This window comes from Prunus persica, chromosome G7 (genome assembly GCF_000346465.2).
Source record: "Prunus persica cultivar Lovell chromosome G7, Prunus_persica_NCBIv2, whole genome shotgun sequence".
In the NCBI taxonomy this organism is placed as follows: domain Eukaryota; kingdom Viridiplantae; phylum Streptophyta; class Magnoliopsida; order Rosales; family Rosaceae; genus Prunus; species Prunus persica.
The window spans coordinates 5,815,477-5,833,946 of record NC_034015.1 but is presented as its reverse complement, the minus strand read 5'-3'; the positions used below and the strand labels follow the sequence as shown (position 1 = coordinate 5,833,946).

At 38.2% G+C, this 18,470-nt stretch overlaps 2 protein-coding genes across 2 annotated transcripts; one reads left to right on the top strand and one right to left on the bottom strand.

Annotated features, from left to right (window-relative positions):
• On the top strand, window positions 6,109–10,059 carry LOC18771001 (3-oxoacyl-[acyl-carrier-protein] reductase FabG). Its single transcript, XM_007202332.2, has 3 exons — window positions 6,109–6,556; window positions 7,583–7,812; window positions 9,088–10,059. Exons 1-3 carry the CDS (start codon window positions 6,184–6,186, stop codon window positions 9,364–9,366), a joined length of 882 nt encoding a protein of 293 aa, XP_007202394.1. The 5' UTR covers window positions 6,109–6,183; the 3' UTR covers window positions 9,367–10,059.
• On the bottom strand, window positions 10,395–18,470 carry LOC18771090 (aspartic proteinase Asp1). Its single transcript, XM_020568169.1, is given in 11 exon segments — window positions 10,395–10,868; window positions 10,953–11,075; window positions 15,420–15,598; window positions 15,697–15,769; window positions 15,883–16,077; window positions 16,164–16,302; window positions 16,414–16,644; window positions 16,826–16,928; window positions 16,931–17,051; window positions 17,220–17,338; window positions 18,122–18,470. Coding segments are annotated over 9 exon segments (1,116 nt in total). The 5' UTR covers window positions 18,138–18,470; the 3' UTR covers window positions 10,395–10,868; window positions 10,953–11,075; window positions 15,420–15,479.

Genomic DNA, 18,470 nt, shown 5'->3' with positions numbered 1-18,470 from the left:
CTCTCTCTCTCTCTTTCTCTCTCTCTCAAAAAAGCTCCATCCCATATCTGAAACACCTAACCTCTCATGCCAAGTCTATTAGTACCTTAACTCACAAAGCAAACTCTCATGCCAAGTCTGTGTAACATCAATGCACCATCTTCAACTCTTTGTCAGACTACCGGAAACATCCGCACAAAACACGCAGTCGCTGTCAGAAGAACAAAGTACTCCCCTGGGACTTGCTTCTTCCTCGAGATACTTTGGGTCTAGTTCTCGCTAACTTAGAAAAAGGGGCAACGAAGGCTTGATTCACCACTCTATGGCGGTCCAAGAATCAACAAATCCAGATGAGCTTTCCGATGGAAAAAGACCCCAACAATAACTTTACATAGTCATAGTTTTTTTTTTCCTTTGTTTATTTGCTTTTTATGAGAATATATTTGTATATGTTTATATGAGTGGAAATTGAAGTTTTCATTGTTATAGTTATATGTTTCGTATCTTATATCTTCTATGCATAATATATTATTTTTTTATTGTGTGGAATAATTTATGAATCATGTCCTTAATAAACTTTGTAATTGGTTTGTAGATGAAGAAACAACCTAGAATTGTTGGATTTTTCAAAAGAAAACATACTGAAGTTACCTCATTTGTACCTGATTCTAATATTGAGACAGTAGCATATGAAAATATTAGTACTTTAGAGCGCGATCCAGGGCCACGTCCGCAAATATGGAATTATCTTGTTAATCAACGTGATGAAATTCGACGAGCCTACATTAAAGCTAGCCCATACCAACCTAGACTTTCTAAGTACCCAAAATCAGGATCAGTAACTCATCAGCGTAACTTTCAAAGTTCATGGTTCAAACTATTTCCTTTGTGGTTAGAATATTCACCTGTGAAAGATGTAGCTTTTTATCTACTGTACTATCTTTTTAACAAACCATCTGAACATTCTGGGAAAAATGCTTTCACTCTTGAGGGATTTCAAAGTTGGAAGAAAGTTAGAGATGTAAAAAAGTGTTCTTTTCTAAATCATGAGGGGAAAGATCCTAACTCCCCTCATAAAATTGCCGAAATATCATGTTTGGATTTGATGAATCAATCCCAACATATACAGAAAGTCGTTGAGAGTTATTCTTCCCAACAAATTGCAGACAATCGATTATGACTTAAGGTAAAAATTGAAGCAGTCTGGTGGCTTGCATTCCAAGGATGTGCCTTTAGAGACCATGATGAAAAAAAGAATTCAATCAATCGTGGAAATTTTCTTCAAATGTTAGAAATATTGGCTACATATAATGAAAAAGTTGATGGAATTGTCTTAGATAAAGCTCCCAAAAATGCTCTAACACATCACCACAGATCCAAAATGAAATTTTACATATTTTTTCAACTAGAATGAAGAAAACAATCTGTGAAGAAATTGGGGAATCAAAGTTTTATATAATTGTTGATGAAACGCGTGATGAATCAAAGAGAGAGCAAATGGCTATAGTGTTGCGATTTGTTGACAAAGAAGGTCTTATTCATAAGCCTTTTTTTTGGGCTTGTTCATGTGTTAGACACTGAGGCATTAATGCTGAAAAAAGGTATATACTCTATATTGTCTCATAATTCACTAAATATTCAAAATATTAGAGGACATGGATACGATGGTGCAAGTAACATGCTAGGTGAATGGAATGGGTTACAAGCTATGATTTTGAATGATTTTTCATATGCTTACTAGGTTCATTGTTTAGCACATCGATTACAATTGGCATTAATTGCATCATCAAGAGAAGTTATTCATGCTCACCACTTTTTCACTAAATTGACTTCTATTGTCAATATTGTTGGTGCTTCATGCAAGCGTAATGAGGAACTGAAAAATGCTCAAGCTGTTGAAATTGAGCACATGATTGCAATTGATGAGCTCGTGACTAGAAAAAGAATGAACCAAATTGGCACCTTACAACGTGCTAGTGATACTCGTTAGGGTTCTTATTTGAAATCAATTACTAGCTTGGTAAATATGTTTAGTGCAACATGCACAGTTCTAATTAATATAATTGATAATGGAACTACTTATTCTCAATGAGGAGATGTTGATGCAGCTTATGAGGAAATGACTTCATATGAATTTGTCTTTATCTTACATCTTATGAAAGAACTTATGGAGATCACTATTGATCTTTGTCAAGAAGAACTTATGGAGATCACTAATGATCTTTGTCAAGCTTTGCAATGTCAATCCCAAGACATCGTAAATGCCATGAATCATGTTTCTTGCACTAAAGCACTCATCCAAGAATTAAGAGATGATTGATGGGATTCTTTGCTTACCAAGGTGAATTGTTTGTGTGAAGCACAGAACATAGATATCCTAGATATAAATGCTCATTATGTTGCAAGACGAGGTCGAGCTCGCCATCAACAAGATGATTTTACGATTAAGCATTATTACATGATAGATATTTTTTATGCTGCAATAGATTCTCAACTCCAATAATTAAATATCATATTTAGTGATCAAACAACAGAGTTGCTTATTCTGGGGTCGGCTTTGGATCCTCGTGAAGTGAATAAATCTTTTAGAATTGATGATATTTGTCAATTGGTAGATAAGTTATACCCGCAAGACCTTGAAGAACATGAGAAGATAGGTTCGAGAAGATAACTTCAACATTTTGAGAATGACGTCGTTCAACTTCCAGAGTTCGAAAACTTGTCAACCATTTCTGATCTATCTCAATGGATGATAACAACTAGAAGATCAACGACATATCCACTTGTTTATAGAGTGGTTGCGCTTGTGCTTACTCTTCCTATTTCTATTGCAACTGTAGAGCGATCATTTTCTGCTATGCATATGGTAAAAACTAGGCTTCGTAACAAGATGGAAGACGAATTTCTCACAAACTCTTTGATTATGTACATCGAAAGGGAAATTGCATGAAAGTTTAGCATTGACTCAGTCATGAATGGTTTTTGAGATATGAAAGAACGACGAGTGTTATTTTGATACCTAATTGGATAAACAATTATTTTCTGCTTTTTTATTTTTTCAAACATTATTAAGGTGAAAATTTGAAATTTTTTAATGTCTTGTTTGGTTTATATGTTGGCCCCCCAACACATAAATTCATGGCTTCGCCACTGCTCAAAACTAAACTATACATAAGCACATTGGGCCCATTCTATAGCCCAATTGACTTAAAATCAACACAAAAGTGTAAAAATACACAAAAACACTTTTTGAGGTGAACAATTTCCTAGTGAAATGACTGAAAAATGAAAAAAAAAATGGAGACCTAATTTGGGTGCTGCACTGCGTGGTAACATTTTTCCCATGAAAATTTGATTTTTTTTTTTTCCCCTCTTTATGAGAAAAATTAAATTCTTTCTTTCAATTGAAAAAAAAAATGCACTGTAATTTCCATAATCTTTCCACCCTAAAATCCAAGAAAAGTTTGAGCCCCAAGGATGCAAAAGATTTATTCTTGTTTTTGTTTTCCTTGGTAACCAAGGTGAAAATTGGGACCACTATAGTGTTTCTGTAGCAAAGGCTAGTACGAGGGTGATGCCGAGTGACATAGAGGTATGCCATTAATGCCCCTTCACTTACTGCAATTAATTTTATTTCTTAATTTTATTATTAAAAAAAAGATTTTATTACTATTTATTTATTTAATACACAGTCCTTGTTTTCCTCCGCTCTCAGACTCTCAGGCGGCGCTCTTCAATGCCATAATAAATAAGCTCACATTTGCAATTCAGACTCTATTATTTTCACAACATACTGGTCCCTGATTGGCCACAACGGCAAGGGCCAATGGAACATTAACACGTGTCAGCGAGTGAATGAGTGAGTATAAAAATCTCACTTTTTTTGGAGTTTAATTTTTATTTATTTATTTATTTATAGTTGCTTTCCCTTTCTGCTTCAGAAAACACATTGAGGCACGCATTGCCAGCAGTAAAGCCTGAAAAGCAGTTTTCTTTTTTCTTTAAAAGAAAATAAAAATAAAAATCTTAGGTTGCCTTGTTTGAAGTGAAATCCAGATTCGGGAGCGTCTATTATGTCCGAAAATTCCTCAAGAAATGACAACAACGTCTTTTTCACTGTCTCCCTCCCTCCCAATCTCTGCTCTGCGCTCTGCTCACTGCTCCCTGCTGCCCATTATGAATGGTCGGGTCTTGTGCCTTCTTCTTCCTCCTCTTCTGCTGGTTAATGGAGAAGTGGGCTTGCAGGTATTTGAACTAAAACTTTGGGCTTCTAGTGGACTGTCTGGTCGTTTGCATGTTTTACTTTTTCAACCCAATCAAGCCCATCTCTAATTTTTACTTTCTCTGAGAAGCATTGATAGGAGTGGACATTTGAACCGGTAACCAATTTTGACTTGAACCGGTTCAATTCTTGGTTTTTGTCACTTAACAACTGAACCAGAAAGGTTATATAATGTTGGCCTATATATTGATATATAAGTCATTTTTCTTATGAATCTAATGTTGGCCTATTCATCTCTCCTAACCTACCCATGGTCTCACCCTCCCTCGTATTCGTCAAAGTCTTCAAGCTCCCTCATCTCTCTCACGGTCTCATAGGGTGGTCCGTCCATACCTCCAATGTCATTATTCACTATCTTTTTGAAGTAACGGGTCCTTAAACTTGTCAACGATTTACAGTTTAATCTCTCAACTCGTTTTTTTTTCTTCCAGTTTTTGTAGTCTTACAAAATAAAAATTCAGTGTGTTTGGACGAGGAAATTTAGAAGTATAAAGGATTTCATAAATGACGGAATTTAAAATGACGGAAATTAATGTTCTAGTTGTAAAGTTTCTTGTTTGGGTGACGGATTTATAACACGAAATTTAATCTTTATTTGTAAATTAATCTTTTTAAAAAACTCAATCTCTCTTGGGATTTTAGAAATGATGACTTTTAGATAGAATTTAAAGTTGAGATTTATGATCTCCAAATTCCATGTTTTTTCCCACGTAGAATTTCTAAATTTCGATTTTTTTTTTAAAATCCAAACACGTGAACTGGTTCATGTCTATTTAGAAATTCTGACTTTTGTCAAAATCCCAAGTTTATTTCTCTCATCCAAACGCACCGTAAACAAAAATCTCATTTCTTAATTTTCAATCAAAATTTATGATTCATTAAAAAAAAAACTTATTCAAATAAAAAAAATTAACTTCAACGATTATACCTCATGGTGTGCAATCTAATCTATGAGGTTAATATTGTCATGTGGAGAAATTTGTTTGATGAGATTGACAATTTTTAGGTGAAAAATTAACATGAGGAGTTTTGTGAAAATAATTTGAAAGCTCATAGCGTATTAGTGTAATTTACAAAACCTTGAAAAATATAAATAGTGGTTAGTGTAAATAACACGTGTCTTCCCATAATTGCACACATTTTTCCCAATTTTATATTGTATGCCCATGTTAAAAATCACTAATCAAATCTTTTTTTCTTTCCTTTTCCTAATCTACCAAAGAAAAAACGTGTCTTGCCACTAGTATCATGATTCATGTGTTCTATTTTATATGGTTTGCAATGAAGAAAAAGCAAGCCGACACTTGTACCAATAAAATGGATTCAAGCTCACCACAAACCACATGTTAAAAAATCACCAAGTTTATGTTGTCTCCCAAAAATATTTCTTATCAATACACACATGCTTAGGAAGTTCATGTGCACGTTCATTTCTACATGTGTTAATGTGAGCTATATATAAACCAACACATCTATTTGATACCAGAAAAATACATACATATACAAAAATGTTTAATATTTCATTTTTGTGTAACGAGAATCTACAAAGACGGTTCATTTTAATTTTCACCCTAAGCATCTGAAAACTCAAGAGCGGCTCTAAGTCCGGCATTAAAAAAACGTAATCTAATACCTGAAAAACCAGAAAATAGCCAAAATAAAAATAAAAATTGATCAAATCAAAGTAGTAGCCAACCTTCCTAATTCAACGAAAGAGTCCACCTCCTGCGACCTTACCAAACATCCTTTTAGTTGACCCACATCTCGACCGTCCATACAGAACCCACCAACGGTCCAGATTCGCAACAAAACTTCCACATGTAAAAACCACAGCAAACCCCGTGGATCTTCTCTTTCCTCCTGGGCATTTTGTCACCCCAGACTCACCCACCAAACAAATCCAATACAGACTGAGAGTAAGTATGGCGAACCAAGTCGCGGACCACCTCGAGCCATGGCGCCACCTCCACGGCAAGGTCGTCATGGTCACCGGCGCTTCGTCTGGCCTCGGCCGCGAGTTATGCTTGGACTTGGCTAAAGCTGGATGCAGGATCGTCGCCGCGGCTCGCCGCATCGACCGCCTTCAATCCGTCTGTGATGAAATCAACCAGCTCCCCGTCACCGCGCCTTCTTCATCTTCTTCATCTTCTTCTGTGAATGGGCCTGGAAGCTCCAGGGCCGTGGCCGTGGAGCTCGATATCAGCGCCGACGGGCCAGCTATTGAGAAGTCTGTAAACAAGGCTTGGGACGCGTTTGGGCGCATCGACGCCCTCGTTAACAATGCCGGTGTTAGAGGTGAGCTTTGATTGTTGTTTAGGATTTTGCTTTCTGTCTTTGGTTCCTGAGAAAATTTTGCAGTTTCTTGTTTTGTGTGTGTTAAGTTTAACATATGTGGTATATTGTACTTGGGTTTTTGGAGAAAGATAAATTGAGGTACTAGAACCAACAATAAGATTTAGGCTGTATAGGAAAACCCAAAACTTCCATTTTTAAAATTCAAACATAAATTCAAGTTCTGGGATTTCCCTGATGCTTTGACTTGTTTAGTTTATCTGTATTCTTTTCTTGCATTATCATTGGTTGACTACTTGTTGAACTCTAGAATGATGGGAAGTGGACAGACAATAAAAAATTGCTGATTTTTAATATGTTATTTGGGAGCTTGAATCCATTTGAGTGCTACAAGTATCAGCTGGCTGGGTCTTCATTGTAAACAGAGTTCCATGGACAATGTAGATAGTAAAATGTGATAATTGAGTATTGTAAAATGTGATATGTTTGAGATGATCACATGCTGATGTTCTTTGGTAGTTTAAGATGTCGATTCAATTCTTTGTCATGCTACCTGCACTTGATGTCAAATGAGATGAGTCAAGTAGGTGAAAGTGTAGTTAGGTGTTGATGACAAATGCAAACAAGGGAAACCTTTGCTTTTCTGTGTGGTTATGTTTAGTCCAGCACGTTCTGTGTGTGTCAATGACAAAGAAAATGTGCGTCTTCCACACTCGTAGACACTCTTGCAAGACCTGAGTTGGCATATGTCTGGGGAGTCATTTCATGCATGATTTGAAATGGATAAAATTTGAGTTTAAGCGATGGTTGTTTTCATATTTTAACATACAAAAGGTTCTATAAGAAAACAAAGATAAAAATATGCATTAGGCACTATAAAACATTAGATAGTGATTAATTTCATGCTCCCAAATTTAGTGTCTTAATATTTAGAGTTTGACCTTTATCACAGACTCACTGTTTGGGTATCATATTGTACCTCTGTCTGTTGGTGTATCATAATCGCTCATTTCCATCTGTGTTCCTTAGGTAATGTGAGTTCCTCGCTCGAATTGTCTGAGGAGGAATGGAATAATGTATTCAAGACAAATTTGACAGGGTCCTGGTTGGTGTCAAAATATGTTTCTATACGCATGCGCGACGCTGATCAGGGAGGATCAATCATCAACGTATCTTCCATTGCAGGTCTTCATCGTGGATATTTGCCTGGAGGTGTAGCATACAATTGTTCAAAGGCTGGTGTAAACACCTTGGCAAAGGTATCTCCATTGACTTAACATAATTTTGTTAATAGCTTAAGAGAAAGGAATCATACTTTTTTTTTTATCCGCTTGGCTTAGCCTGGATTTTGGCCTATAATTGAATTATAAAAACTTGAAGGAATGCACTGCCTCTTGGGGGTGGTGCGTGCTGCTCAACACAAGCAATAAAGAAGACCATTACAACATCTTTGAATAAGGAAGGGGTGGATTTAATAAGAACAAAAAGACTAAGGACAGAAATGAGCCTAGAATTATTTCAATTCTTTTTCAGTCTACTAAAGGAATATTGTTATTAGGCGTATGGGACACCCTCAAAATTTCCTTCTATTCTCCTTCCTGGTTGAAGGAAGCTTTTGATTCTTTGTCTTTTTAGTTCATTAATCGCCACTGTTTTAAATGCTAGAAAACTAGTCATCTTAATGGGGTCTATCTTTTGTATGGGAATGGTTAATGACTTGAAGCTATTTGGCTTAGGCTGAGCCAAGTTACTGAGCTTTTACCGAAGCTTAATCAGAGTCCAATTTGAGCTCTGGCTCACCCCAGTTGTTTGAGTTCCTTGTTGGGTTAAAGTTCAGATCATGGGTTATGGTCAATCAACCAAATGAATCTAAGCAGGTCCGTGGGTATCACAACTCATGGCCTGCAGTTCGAGTTCGTGCTGGGCAAACACATACAATTTCAGTCGATATTTTTCAAAACTTTGCCTTGGCATTGTTTGAGATATTGTAGATTCATCATGGTTTTAATTATGACTTGTTCTTGCCAAATATTGTGCTTTGTGAATTATGGTTTATAGGACAGTGTTGTCGAAATGGCATTGCAATTGATAAAAAGGGGGAAAAAAGCAAAAAGATTCAATGTCCGAGAGCAATTTGAAGATGTATCAAATGTTATCTTGTGGAAAGGAAAAAAACTTAAGAATTAGAGAACTGTAGTTAATAAGAAATAAGAATCATAGGCACACAAAAGGTAGAATAAATATTTTTAGTTTTTCCACTTCAAATTCTTAGCTAAAATTGATGATAAGCACCTGCTTATTGTTAAATAGCCATTTGTCACATTGACCACTGGTTGACCAGTGTGTTACCGCACCTATCTTGTTTTTGCTTTTGTTGCCTCTGAGAATTTCTGGAAATGTATTGTGAATTACTGATCTATTCAGTCTCACTTTTTTTTTTCCTTCCATACATTTTGACTGTTAAAATTTCCATGTACTTGTCTCTGCACATGGTAGTGTAAGTGAAGGGTTCTAATTATTATTAAGTTTAACAGGTTATGGCTATGGAATTGGGAGTACACAAAATCAGAGTGAATGCAATATCGCCGGGACTTTTCAGATCTGAAATCACGGAGGGTCTTATGAAAAAAGACTGGCTACACAATGTGGCTATGAAAACTGTCCCCTTAAGAACATTTGGCACTTCGGATCCAGCATTGACATCACTAGTTCGTTATTTAGTACACGACTCTTCTGAATATGTTTCAGGCAATGTCTACATTGTTGATGCAGGAGCCACCTTGCCAGGTGTCCCTATTTTCTCGGCCCTTTGAGATTTTATGTCGATTATACTCATGAGGAGCAAAAAAGAGTACAGAAGCAAATAAACGTAGGAAGAACGGATATGGTACCAGCCCTACAAGTTCAAGATTCAAGAATAATAGAATGTCTAGCTTAAGTGGTTTGGTCAACTTCCTATTAGATTTTTTATGTGCTTAACGTGTATCTCAATATAACAGAACTTTGTTAGGGTATTGGGGCTGAAATTTCGGGTCCTCCAACAAGTAATCTTGTAATCAATGTTGAGAAGCTGGACACTTTTTCGCTTGCCAACAATAAGGAAAAGGGGACTACTTGCAAGAAAACACTCTGACACTCAAGCTCGTGAGTGTTCAAGTAGATGGTAGTAGAACAGTAATAATGTCATTTTAAGTATTGGCTCTATGTTCCGTGTTCCTTGTTTTTCTCTTATGATCAGCAAGCATTCCATAATGGACATGGTAGTGGGGGTTATTATGTATGGCTTGGCCATCAAGTCTAGCTATTTTGGAGAAAATTAGGAAGACGTGTTGCTTGATTGTTTACTTGAGGAGTAAATTTTGCTCCTACACAAGGGTGATGCAATTTGCTTTAGAAATCAAATGTCTCTGTTACATAAATCACTTTCTGTAATTTAACTTGACATCACTATGTTATTTGTGTTTGACTTTATCTTCTAATTAAAAAGTGTAATTGATCATTCCAATATTTCGTGCGCATTGTTGCCAGTTGAGAAATTGAATGCATCATTCCAATATGCGTAGCTTCCTCCAAGCCTGTTCTCATGGCAATACTCAGAGTAGGCTATAGCTAATAAGAGGCAGAATTATGTTGTGAAAATTGGTTTTGGCTTTGATAAAACTCTGATTTTTTATTATTTAAATTTTAAATATTTGATGTCGAAAGAAAATTGCAAAAACACACCGGTGGGGAGCCATACCGCTTGGGAGCAACACCAAACGAATGCCAAAGAATTATTTAGGGCTCCCTACTACTGATGTAGATTCAGAGATGGATCAAGGACGGTATGTGTTGTCTGGTATTGGGAGATGCTCGCATTTGCCACCTTGTAACATTTTTCCTGCTGAGGTAACATTTTATCTTTCCAAATATGACACAATGGTTCAGGACTGGGAACCTTACTGCATTCGCAGGAGCTCATCCAGTTTGCCGGTTCTCGTTGTCATATGCCAACATCGTGTAATGTCCATAAAAAGAAAGTCAAAGATGAGACTTTATCCACACAAAAAATAAAGAGTGGGAAGATTTTTCTTATGTTAGTATTTTTACCTCCTATAGTATTCAGATTTGCCAGTCCTACTTCCATGCCATTGAAAATATCCAAGCACGCATTGCAGCTGGCCATTCCTGATGTTTGTAAAGCTCAGTGCAAGGTCTTGAAGTAGTTCTTTGCATCGCAAACAAATTTGAATGGTTTGCTGCCTTTCCAACAGATTGGGAGGGATTGATCCTCAGTTGCATCCTTTAGAGGCTTTCCATTCAAATCATTTACCACCTGATAACATGAGTTGGTGATGGTTAGTTTTCTACAAAAATTATTATCAATTAACCATACAAGAATGCTCTCTATTGTTCTCACCTGGTAAGCTTGGGAATTGAAGTGTAGGAGATCCCACTATCAAATACCACCATGTGAAGGCCCTTGACACTTGTAGGCTTGCTACCAAAGCCAAGTTCTGCTGGTCCAGATGAGTAGTGTTTCCTGAGAATAAAATCATCAAGGTATTATCTCTATGAAACTGGGAAAGAGGAAAAATACATATATATATATATATATGTTATGGAAATGTGATCTGTTTTTTCGGTATGGTTCAGGACTTGAAGTTCTTTTTCTCCTAGTCAGAGAACTTGAAGTTACTTGTCATAAGTTTAGCCAAGTTACTGAACTTTTATGGTTCCCGTGCCAGCCCTCATATTCCACCAAACACCTATAAAAGAGACCTCAAAACCTCCTCCCACCCTTTTACCCTAGTTACTTCTCCATCTTTACTTTTCACAGTAACCATAGAGAGAAGAGTAAGCAAAAGCTGAGAAAAGGTAATTTTTCATTACAAAGAAGTTTTGTGCAAGTGTGAAGGTATGAGTCTAGAAACCCTTGTAGTATTGTCGGTTGGGAAATAATTAGGATTCTTTCTGAAATTGTTAACAACAGTTTTGGAAAAGTATTTATGTTTGATTGTTAATTCAGTAGAAGGGGCATCACAAATTTTTTTAGTAAGAGGTCATTGCCAAAAGATTTTGTTTAAAAGTTTTGAAAGGGCCGTATAACATCTTTGTGTTTCTTAAAATCATGCACTTATTGTAACACCCCGACCCCAAATTTTCCCAAATTTTACCCTCATTTAATTATTTAATTATTTAAGGGTATTTTAGTCATATTTTTAACCGGAGAGAGTTTGGGACCGTGACTTATATTTTTGGATAGGTCGTACTGAGACGAGTTCACAGACACGTAGTGGGCTCGAATCGGAGTTGTAACGAGAGAGATATGGTCAAAAGAAGTCCAGTGGCATAATCGTAAATATTTCGAAATGGGATTTTTTATAAAATCAGATTTTTTTTTTCTCTCTCTCTCTCTCTCTCTCTCCCGCGACTTCTCTCTCTCTCCCGTCGGCCCTCTCTCTTTCTCTCCTTGTATCTCCGGCCACCGACCACGGCTGTGGGCGAGGCCGGTACCAAACTGACCGGGACGACGTTCCCTTCCTTCCCCGACCATTCCCCGCCGGCGACGCGGCCGTTGCTGGCCGGAAAATACAGAAAACCGCCGGGAGGTCGTCGAAACTTCAACGCCGTCGATCTCCCTCCTCCGGCCACCATTTCCGTCGACCCAGGTATGGATCTTGAACCTCTCGAGCTGTTCTAGCTGCCTGTTGGTTGGGTTTTGATCGATTCGATCTCTAGATCACTCGATTTTCGAATTGAAAATCGGCCGAAACTTCGGCCGCCGTGATCGGCCATTTCCGGCCACTTTTTGGGGTAGGTCCAAGAACAAAAGTGGCTCCAAATAGGGTGTTATACCTGGGGTAGGAATTTGGAGCCGTGATTTTGAGATTTTCCGGCGAAGCGTTATCGCTTTGGGCACCCACGCGCTGCCGGCGCGTGCGGCGGCGCGTGGGCACTGTAGAAAACTAGCACTGTGTTCCGATGAGATCCTTAGGTTGTCACGAGTGCGTAGGATTTCGCGGATCTCAATTCGGACGTCGTTTGACTATCGAACGGATATTCGCATATTGCGCGTTATCCGGGTTCGATAGGTTGGGACCGTTGGATGGTCCCGAATTTAATATATATGAATCTAGGAATTTCTATGATCGTGTAGGAATTCACGGATTTTGAATCGGAGCCCCGGATGTTCCGAATAATAATTTAAAGTTTATATTTTATATTAACTGTCAGATCGTGCGATCGTGAGAAATCCGACCGTCCGATCTGAACCAAACTTGCAGGACAAGTGTCCTATACCTGGTAGAACCCATAGGGACTTTCGGATCCGAAATTGGAAGTCGGGGGTTCTGCAGGTCCGGTTGACCAGGGTTAGGGTAGTTTGACCCTTGGTTGACCGTGAGTCTCCCGGAGTAATCTCACCTTTCTAGAGGGGATTATCGGGTGCTAGATGATTGTGGAGGGTTACACAATATTAGAATTATTTATATAAATTATGTGGTTGTACAAGGGTACAACAGAGTCTAGAATGTCAATTTGGAGTGCTATACGCACTACTCTAGGTACCTCCTCGGACTTTGGAATTTCTACAAGTATCACCAAGTGAAAGTTAGGTCCCACGTGGCGTAGGTTATCCGGCGTTGGGACAGACCCCATACGTGGCGTTGGTTGTACTGGCGTATGGGGAGATTTGCAATATGATGTTCAGGTCTCACGTGGTGTAGGTTATCCGGCGTTGAGACAGGCCCCGTACGTGGCGTTGGTTGTACCGGCGTACGGGGAGATTATGTGATATGATGTTGAGGTCCCGCGTGGCGTAGGTTATCCGGCGTTGGGACAGGCCCCATAAGTGGCGTTGGTTGTACCGGCGTATGGGGAGTTATGTGATATGATGTGCAGGTCTCACGTGGCGTAGGTTATCCGGTGTTGAGACAGACCCCATACGTGGCGTTGGTTGTACCGACGTATGGGGAGATATAATGATAGTATGGCATGGTCGCACGTGGCGTAGGCTATCCGGCGTGTTGACAGGCCCCATACGTGGCGTTGGTTGTACCGGCGTATGGGGAGAGTATATGAAATACAAAGAAATGAAATAAGGTATCGCCCAAGTGTGGAATTGGGTTTTAGGGAAGAACTACGTGTGGCTTGATCCCTCAAGGAGGGTACGTAGGCAGCCTAAGGTTATTAGGTGCAGCCGCAGACTAAATGTTAGTCATATTTGGTATTTGAATGGTTTGGTAGTTGGATAGGAATTATTGAAAGGCCAAAGGCCATTTGTGTGAATTGCATGAAATTATATTGTGCATGCTGCCAGTTGGAAATATTAAATGTGTTTTTATGCAGGTTGAAATTTTGGGAAATGTCCAAATTATAGGGGAGACTCTGCCGAAATTTCGGCAGGAAGTCTCGGTTTTTAGTAAGTGGGCCTGGCATCGGGGTGATGTCAGGAATTCCAAAGGGTTCGTCTCGAATTTTGAGAAAATTCGGGGCGGGTCCTTTCACTTATATGATGATATGAGTGCACTTTTATAGGTTAAACTTACTCTGTGAAAGGTATGTGAGCTTTGGACACTCAAGGTAAGTAACTAGACTCGTTGTCTGGGATAGCAAGGAGACTTGTAAGTTTCATGTTATGTTAACGACCGGTTATCACCAAGTTGCATGCTGCTTATGTACAGATTTGGAAAGTTTGTTTGTGTTTTCTGAATTGTGTTATTAAGGCTGCTCCAAGTAGCGATTACATTAAGAGCATGACATCATAGTAAAGTGCATAGCATATGCATAGTTTTTGTTAGACAAAAGATGTTTTACAGGATTTCTTGTTGATAGAAAGTAGTAAATGTTTCGCCGTAATAGGGAATTCTCGGAAATGACTTTAGAATTTGTTAAAATGGTTTCAGGACCTACGGAAATGCCTATGGTAGAAAAATACAATGAAAGGTAAAAGGAACGGTTCATGGTGAATGGACCATGCCAAAATTTTAAAGGTTTCAAGGAATGTATACTTGTTCAAGAGGTTAACAGCATTGTCTTCCGTGAGGCGAGTACCAAGGATTTGAGCAAGAAAAGGAAAGAGTAAAGAATAAAAGGATTTTGATTTCTTCTTCTTTTTAATTGAGGCATACATGTCATATAGCACAATTATTCTCATATAGCAGACATACTGCTTAAAGCCTTTAACTGAAGTCTTTGTTTATTTTGTCTATTTGTTAGTTACTGAGTTATGCTCATTAAATGTTTCAGTGTGAGTCAGGTGAGAATGAGGGGTAGGCCGGAGCAACTGGCATTGGACAGAACCAGGGTCGGAATGGGATCGGGTGTTTTCACGTCTCATAGTGCCCGGTTTGTCTTGATTTCTACAACATGGTCCAGTGGAGAGTCTAGTTTAGGAGATTAATGTTAGTTTGAATTGGTTTCTTCTTGAATTTGATACTTAAGACATTAACCTTATGTTGTATTTTCCGTATTATGATCTCACAATTGAATAAACTGTTTAATGCATTATTCTTTTTACTCTGTGTAGTTGTCGTTTTATCTAAAATGCATTTAAGAAGTCACACCAAACTATATTAGCCTAAGACTGCGAAAAATAAAACACAAGAATAATAAATGCAGAAAACAACAAAAGCACTTTATTTTTTGGATCACAGTTAGATCACACTATTGTTTGGATCATAGTCAACGAAAACACTATTTTTTGTTTATTTCAATAGCCATTTAATTATCATCATGACTATTTCATGATCGCATTGGGGACACCTCTTTAGAAGCAGGGATCCCTACTGAAGTAGATATGTCCTCTTTAGAGGCAGGGAAACACTAGTCCATGAATTTATTGATAAAAAAGTACTTCTTGAGTATTGGGATATACAGTACTTACATTTGCCACCTTGTAAGTTCTGCAATAGACAAAAAGTACTATTTTCTCTTAAGTGACATTTTATCTTGCAATTATGGCAACGGTTCGGGACTTGGGAAGCATATTGCAATTTACAGGAGCCCATCCAATTTGCCGGTTCTCATTGTCATATATCAACATTTTATCTCGCAAAGTGATATCTGTATATAGAAAGGAAGTAAAAGATGAAATTCTATCTCAGAAAAGAAATTATAAATGAAAAGAATCAGAACGTTTTTGTTCTGTTAGTATGAGTTACCTCCAATGATATTCAGATTTCCTAGTCCTACTTCAGTGCCATTCAGAATCCCCAAGCACACATTGCCATGTTTCTGACAATGATGATCTTGTTAGGTATGTTTTTCAAGTGTTCTATTCTCTCTAATACTCACAGAAGGGAGTAAATGAATGAAGAGAAAGAATGAGGGAAAATAGGGGCACTCACTGTAACTATAAGATAAGTTTCAGGTGATAATTGCGGCTGAACATTCTTGGCATTAGTAAAGCTCAGTGCTAAGGGCTTAAAATAGTTCTTTGCGTCACGAACAAATTTGAATGGTTTTCTGCCTTTCCAGCAGATTGGGAGGGATTGATCCTCAGTTGCATCCTTTAGAGGCTTTCCTTTTAAATCATTTCTCACCTGATCACACCAATTGATGGTTAGTTTTCTATAAAAGATAGTAATCATTATCAAAAGTAGAATGCTCTCTGTTGTTTCCTTCTCACCAGAGTAACTATTGCCTGATAAGCTTGGGAATTGAAGTAAGTGTAGGAGCTCCCACTGTCAAAAATCATGTTAAGTCCCTTTACACTGGTAGCCTTTCCATCAAACACAAGTTCTGCTGGTCCACATGAGTAGCGTTTCCTGAAAATAAAAATCATCAAGTTATTATCTCTATGGAAATGCCATGGATTAGGTACAGACTAGAAATAATGCTTTATGAGAAGGTGAACAGGACAAATATAGACTACTCACCCCATGGAATTGGGAGGCATTGATGTCCATACGACTCCTAATGAAGGGACAAGATCATCCCCAAAGAAAACAAATCCTCCACCTTGCCCACTTAGACAATGGCCGACAACATTTCTTGTTAGACCTAGGCGACTTAGTTGTGACAGAATACTGACTTTTCCATTACCAAGGCCAATGACTCCGGCGGTGGCAGGTGTGACCGGACCAAAATACTTTTGATCATATCCACACCTGCACACAACACGAACAGAAAACATAATATGATTAACTCAGACTTAGAAGGTGACAGGCAGTTTAGTTCCAAGACATTATTTCAACATGGTATAAGTTTTAACGTTCAAGCTTGATCGTTTACATAATTTTAACTGATGCGTTTACGTTTCTACATCAAACAACCTGATGGAATACCCACCCAAAGGCCAAATGGGGACTGAGGAGAGAGCCATTGGTGAATTTCAGGGGAAAGTAATCCTTGACCAGCACACCAAGAGATGATCCACGATCAGCATATTGACCTCATAGTCACATTAGTCATCTGCAGTCTCACATGGGTGGCTTGCTGGTGAGTGGAATGCGGTGCAAAGAAGGTCTTCGCACTGCAGAAGATTATTGTTGGGTCTATAAAGATGCTCGCGAGGCTGCAAATGCACATGCACAAGTGCCACACATCTTTTCCCCATCACAAAGTTCCCAGGGTTGCTGGCTACTGACATGACAGGTTTCTTTTTTGCTCCTTCTGGAAGCTTATTGGAGTGTGAGAACATGATCATTAGAATGTTAGTCTCACTATCAATAGAAAACTTTACCTCGGTGCAACCCGTACAAGGAGCATCACACTGGACCCAAGTGAGGTCACTGCCAGAGTCAATATCAAGTTCAAAAATCTTGGCTGGGCGCCCTATGTTGAGGGACACAGTAGTAGTACCTGCAGAGTAAAAGTAATACCATTAAATCTTCTGCAATGTCATTCTTCACATCAAAAGGGAGAAAAGATAAAAATTGGACAACCAAAATGAGAAGACAGAACACCAAGTCCTAGTATCCATCAAATCTTAGACATAAAAAGAATACACATATTTAGAAAGAATTAAGCTAAAAGAAAACCATCAACCTTAATACCATGTAATAAATAAACAGACCAAAATTGAACAACTTCAATTCTTTCATTATGTTCAAGTACTATGAAGATTGAGGAAAACGAAATACATAAAGAAAATGTACTAGTGCAGGAAATTAACTATGACAATTGAAGAGGAAACAAATTAAATAAAGAAAAGAACAGAAGAAAAGGGTCGATTGAATTTGTTGAATACGCATGCATCACTAACAATCAAATTAGGTAAAGTATTCAAAAGATAAGTAGAAACGGAGCTTTCACTAAACGAATTAACGCCAGATAAAAAGAAAAATCGAAGTGCTCAACAAACCAAGAACACCCAAACTACCAAAAATCTGAATGAAATTAAAGAAACAAACACAAGAACACAGAGAGAATTGGAAGGCCTTGCATCAAAGTATAGAGGAAAGCAGAGCAGTTAGACATGAAATCGTGGGTCCATAATCTGTTGACCCACGAGCAGCACATAGAAATGCAACAAAGAAAGAAAAAGAAAAAACCCAAAAAAAGAATTGATAATGGCATCAATAAAAGGAGAGTTTCAAAGCCAAACAGCAACAATCCAATTAAAGTAACAAAAGAAAAACATACCCAAGAGGATAAACATTGCCTTGAAGGGGAAAAACAGCCAAAGAAGCCAAGTGAACCAATGGGGACGATGACTTTCGATTGGTGCAGGGATGATTGGCTGCGGAGAAACAGAAGAGAGCTTGCAGACAAACCCAGAATGACACGGACGATCAATGCTGTTGTATTCCTTCTACCACCATCACCACCCAGAGCCATTTCTCTTAGTGAGACTACTTTCTTGTACTATTGTCTTCCTTGTAACCAAGAAATAACTTTTATTTTTGGTTTAATCAAAGAAGAAGGGATGGAGTAAAAGTCTACCGGCGTGTCAGCTCTCCGGCTGTGGCATGCATATGACAGACTCCACATG

Excerpts from the sequence above, each read along its gene's own strand:
- LOC18771001 (XM_007202332.2), top strand. The coding sequence starts at position 6,184 with ATGGCGAACCAAGTCGCGGACCACCTCGAGCCATGGCGCCACCTCCAC. Across the intron at positions 6,557-7,582 it reads TAACAATGCCGGTGTTAGAG|GTAATGTGAGTTCCTCGCTC; the intron begins GTGAGCTTTGAT and ends TGTGTTCCTTAG. Across the intron at positions 7,813-9,087 it reads GTGTAAACACCTTGGCAAAG|GTTATGGCTATGGAATTGGG; the intron begins GTATCTCCATTG and ends TAAGTTTAACAG.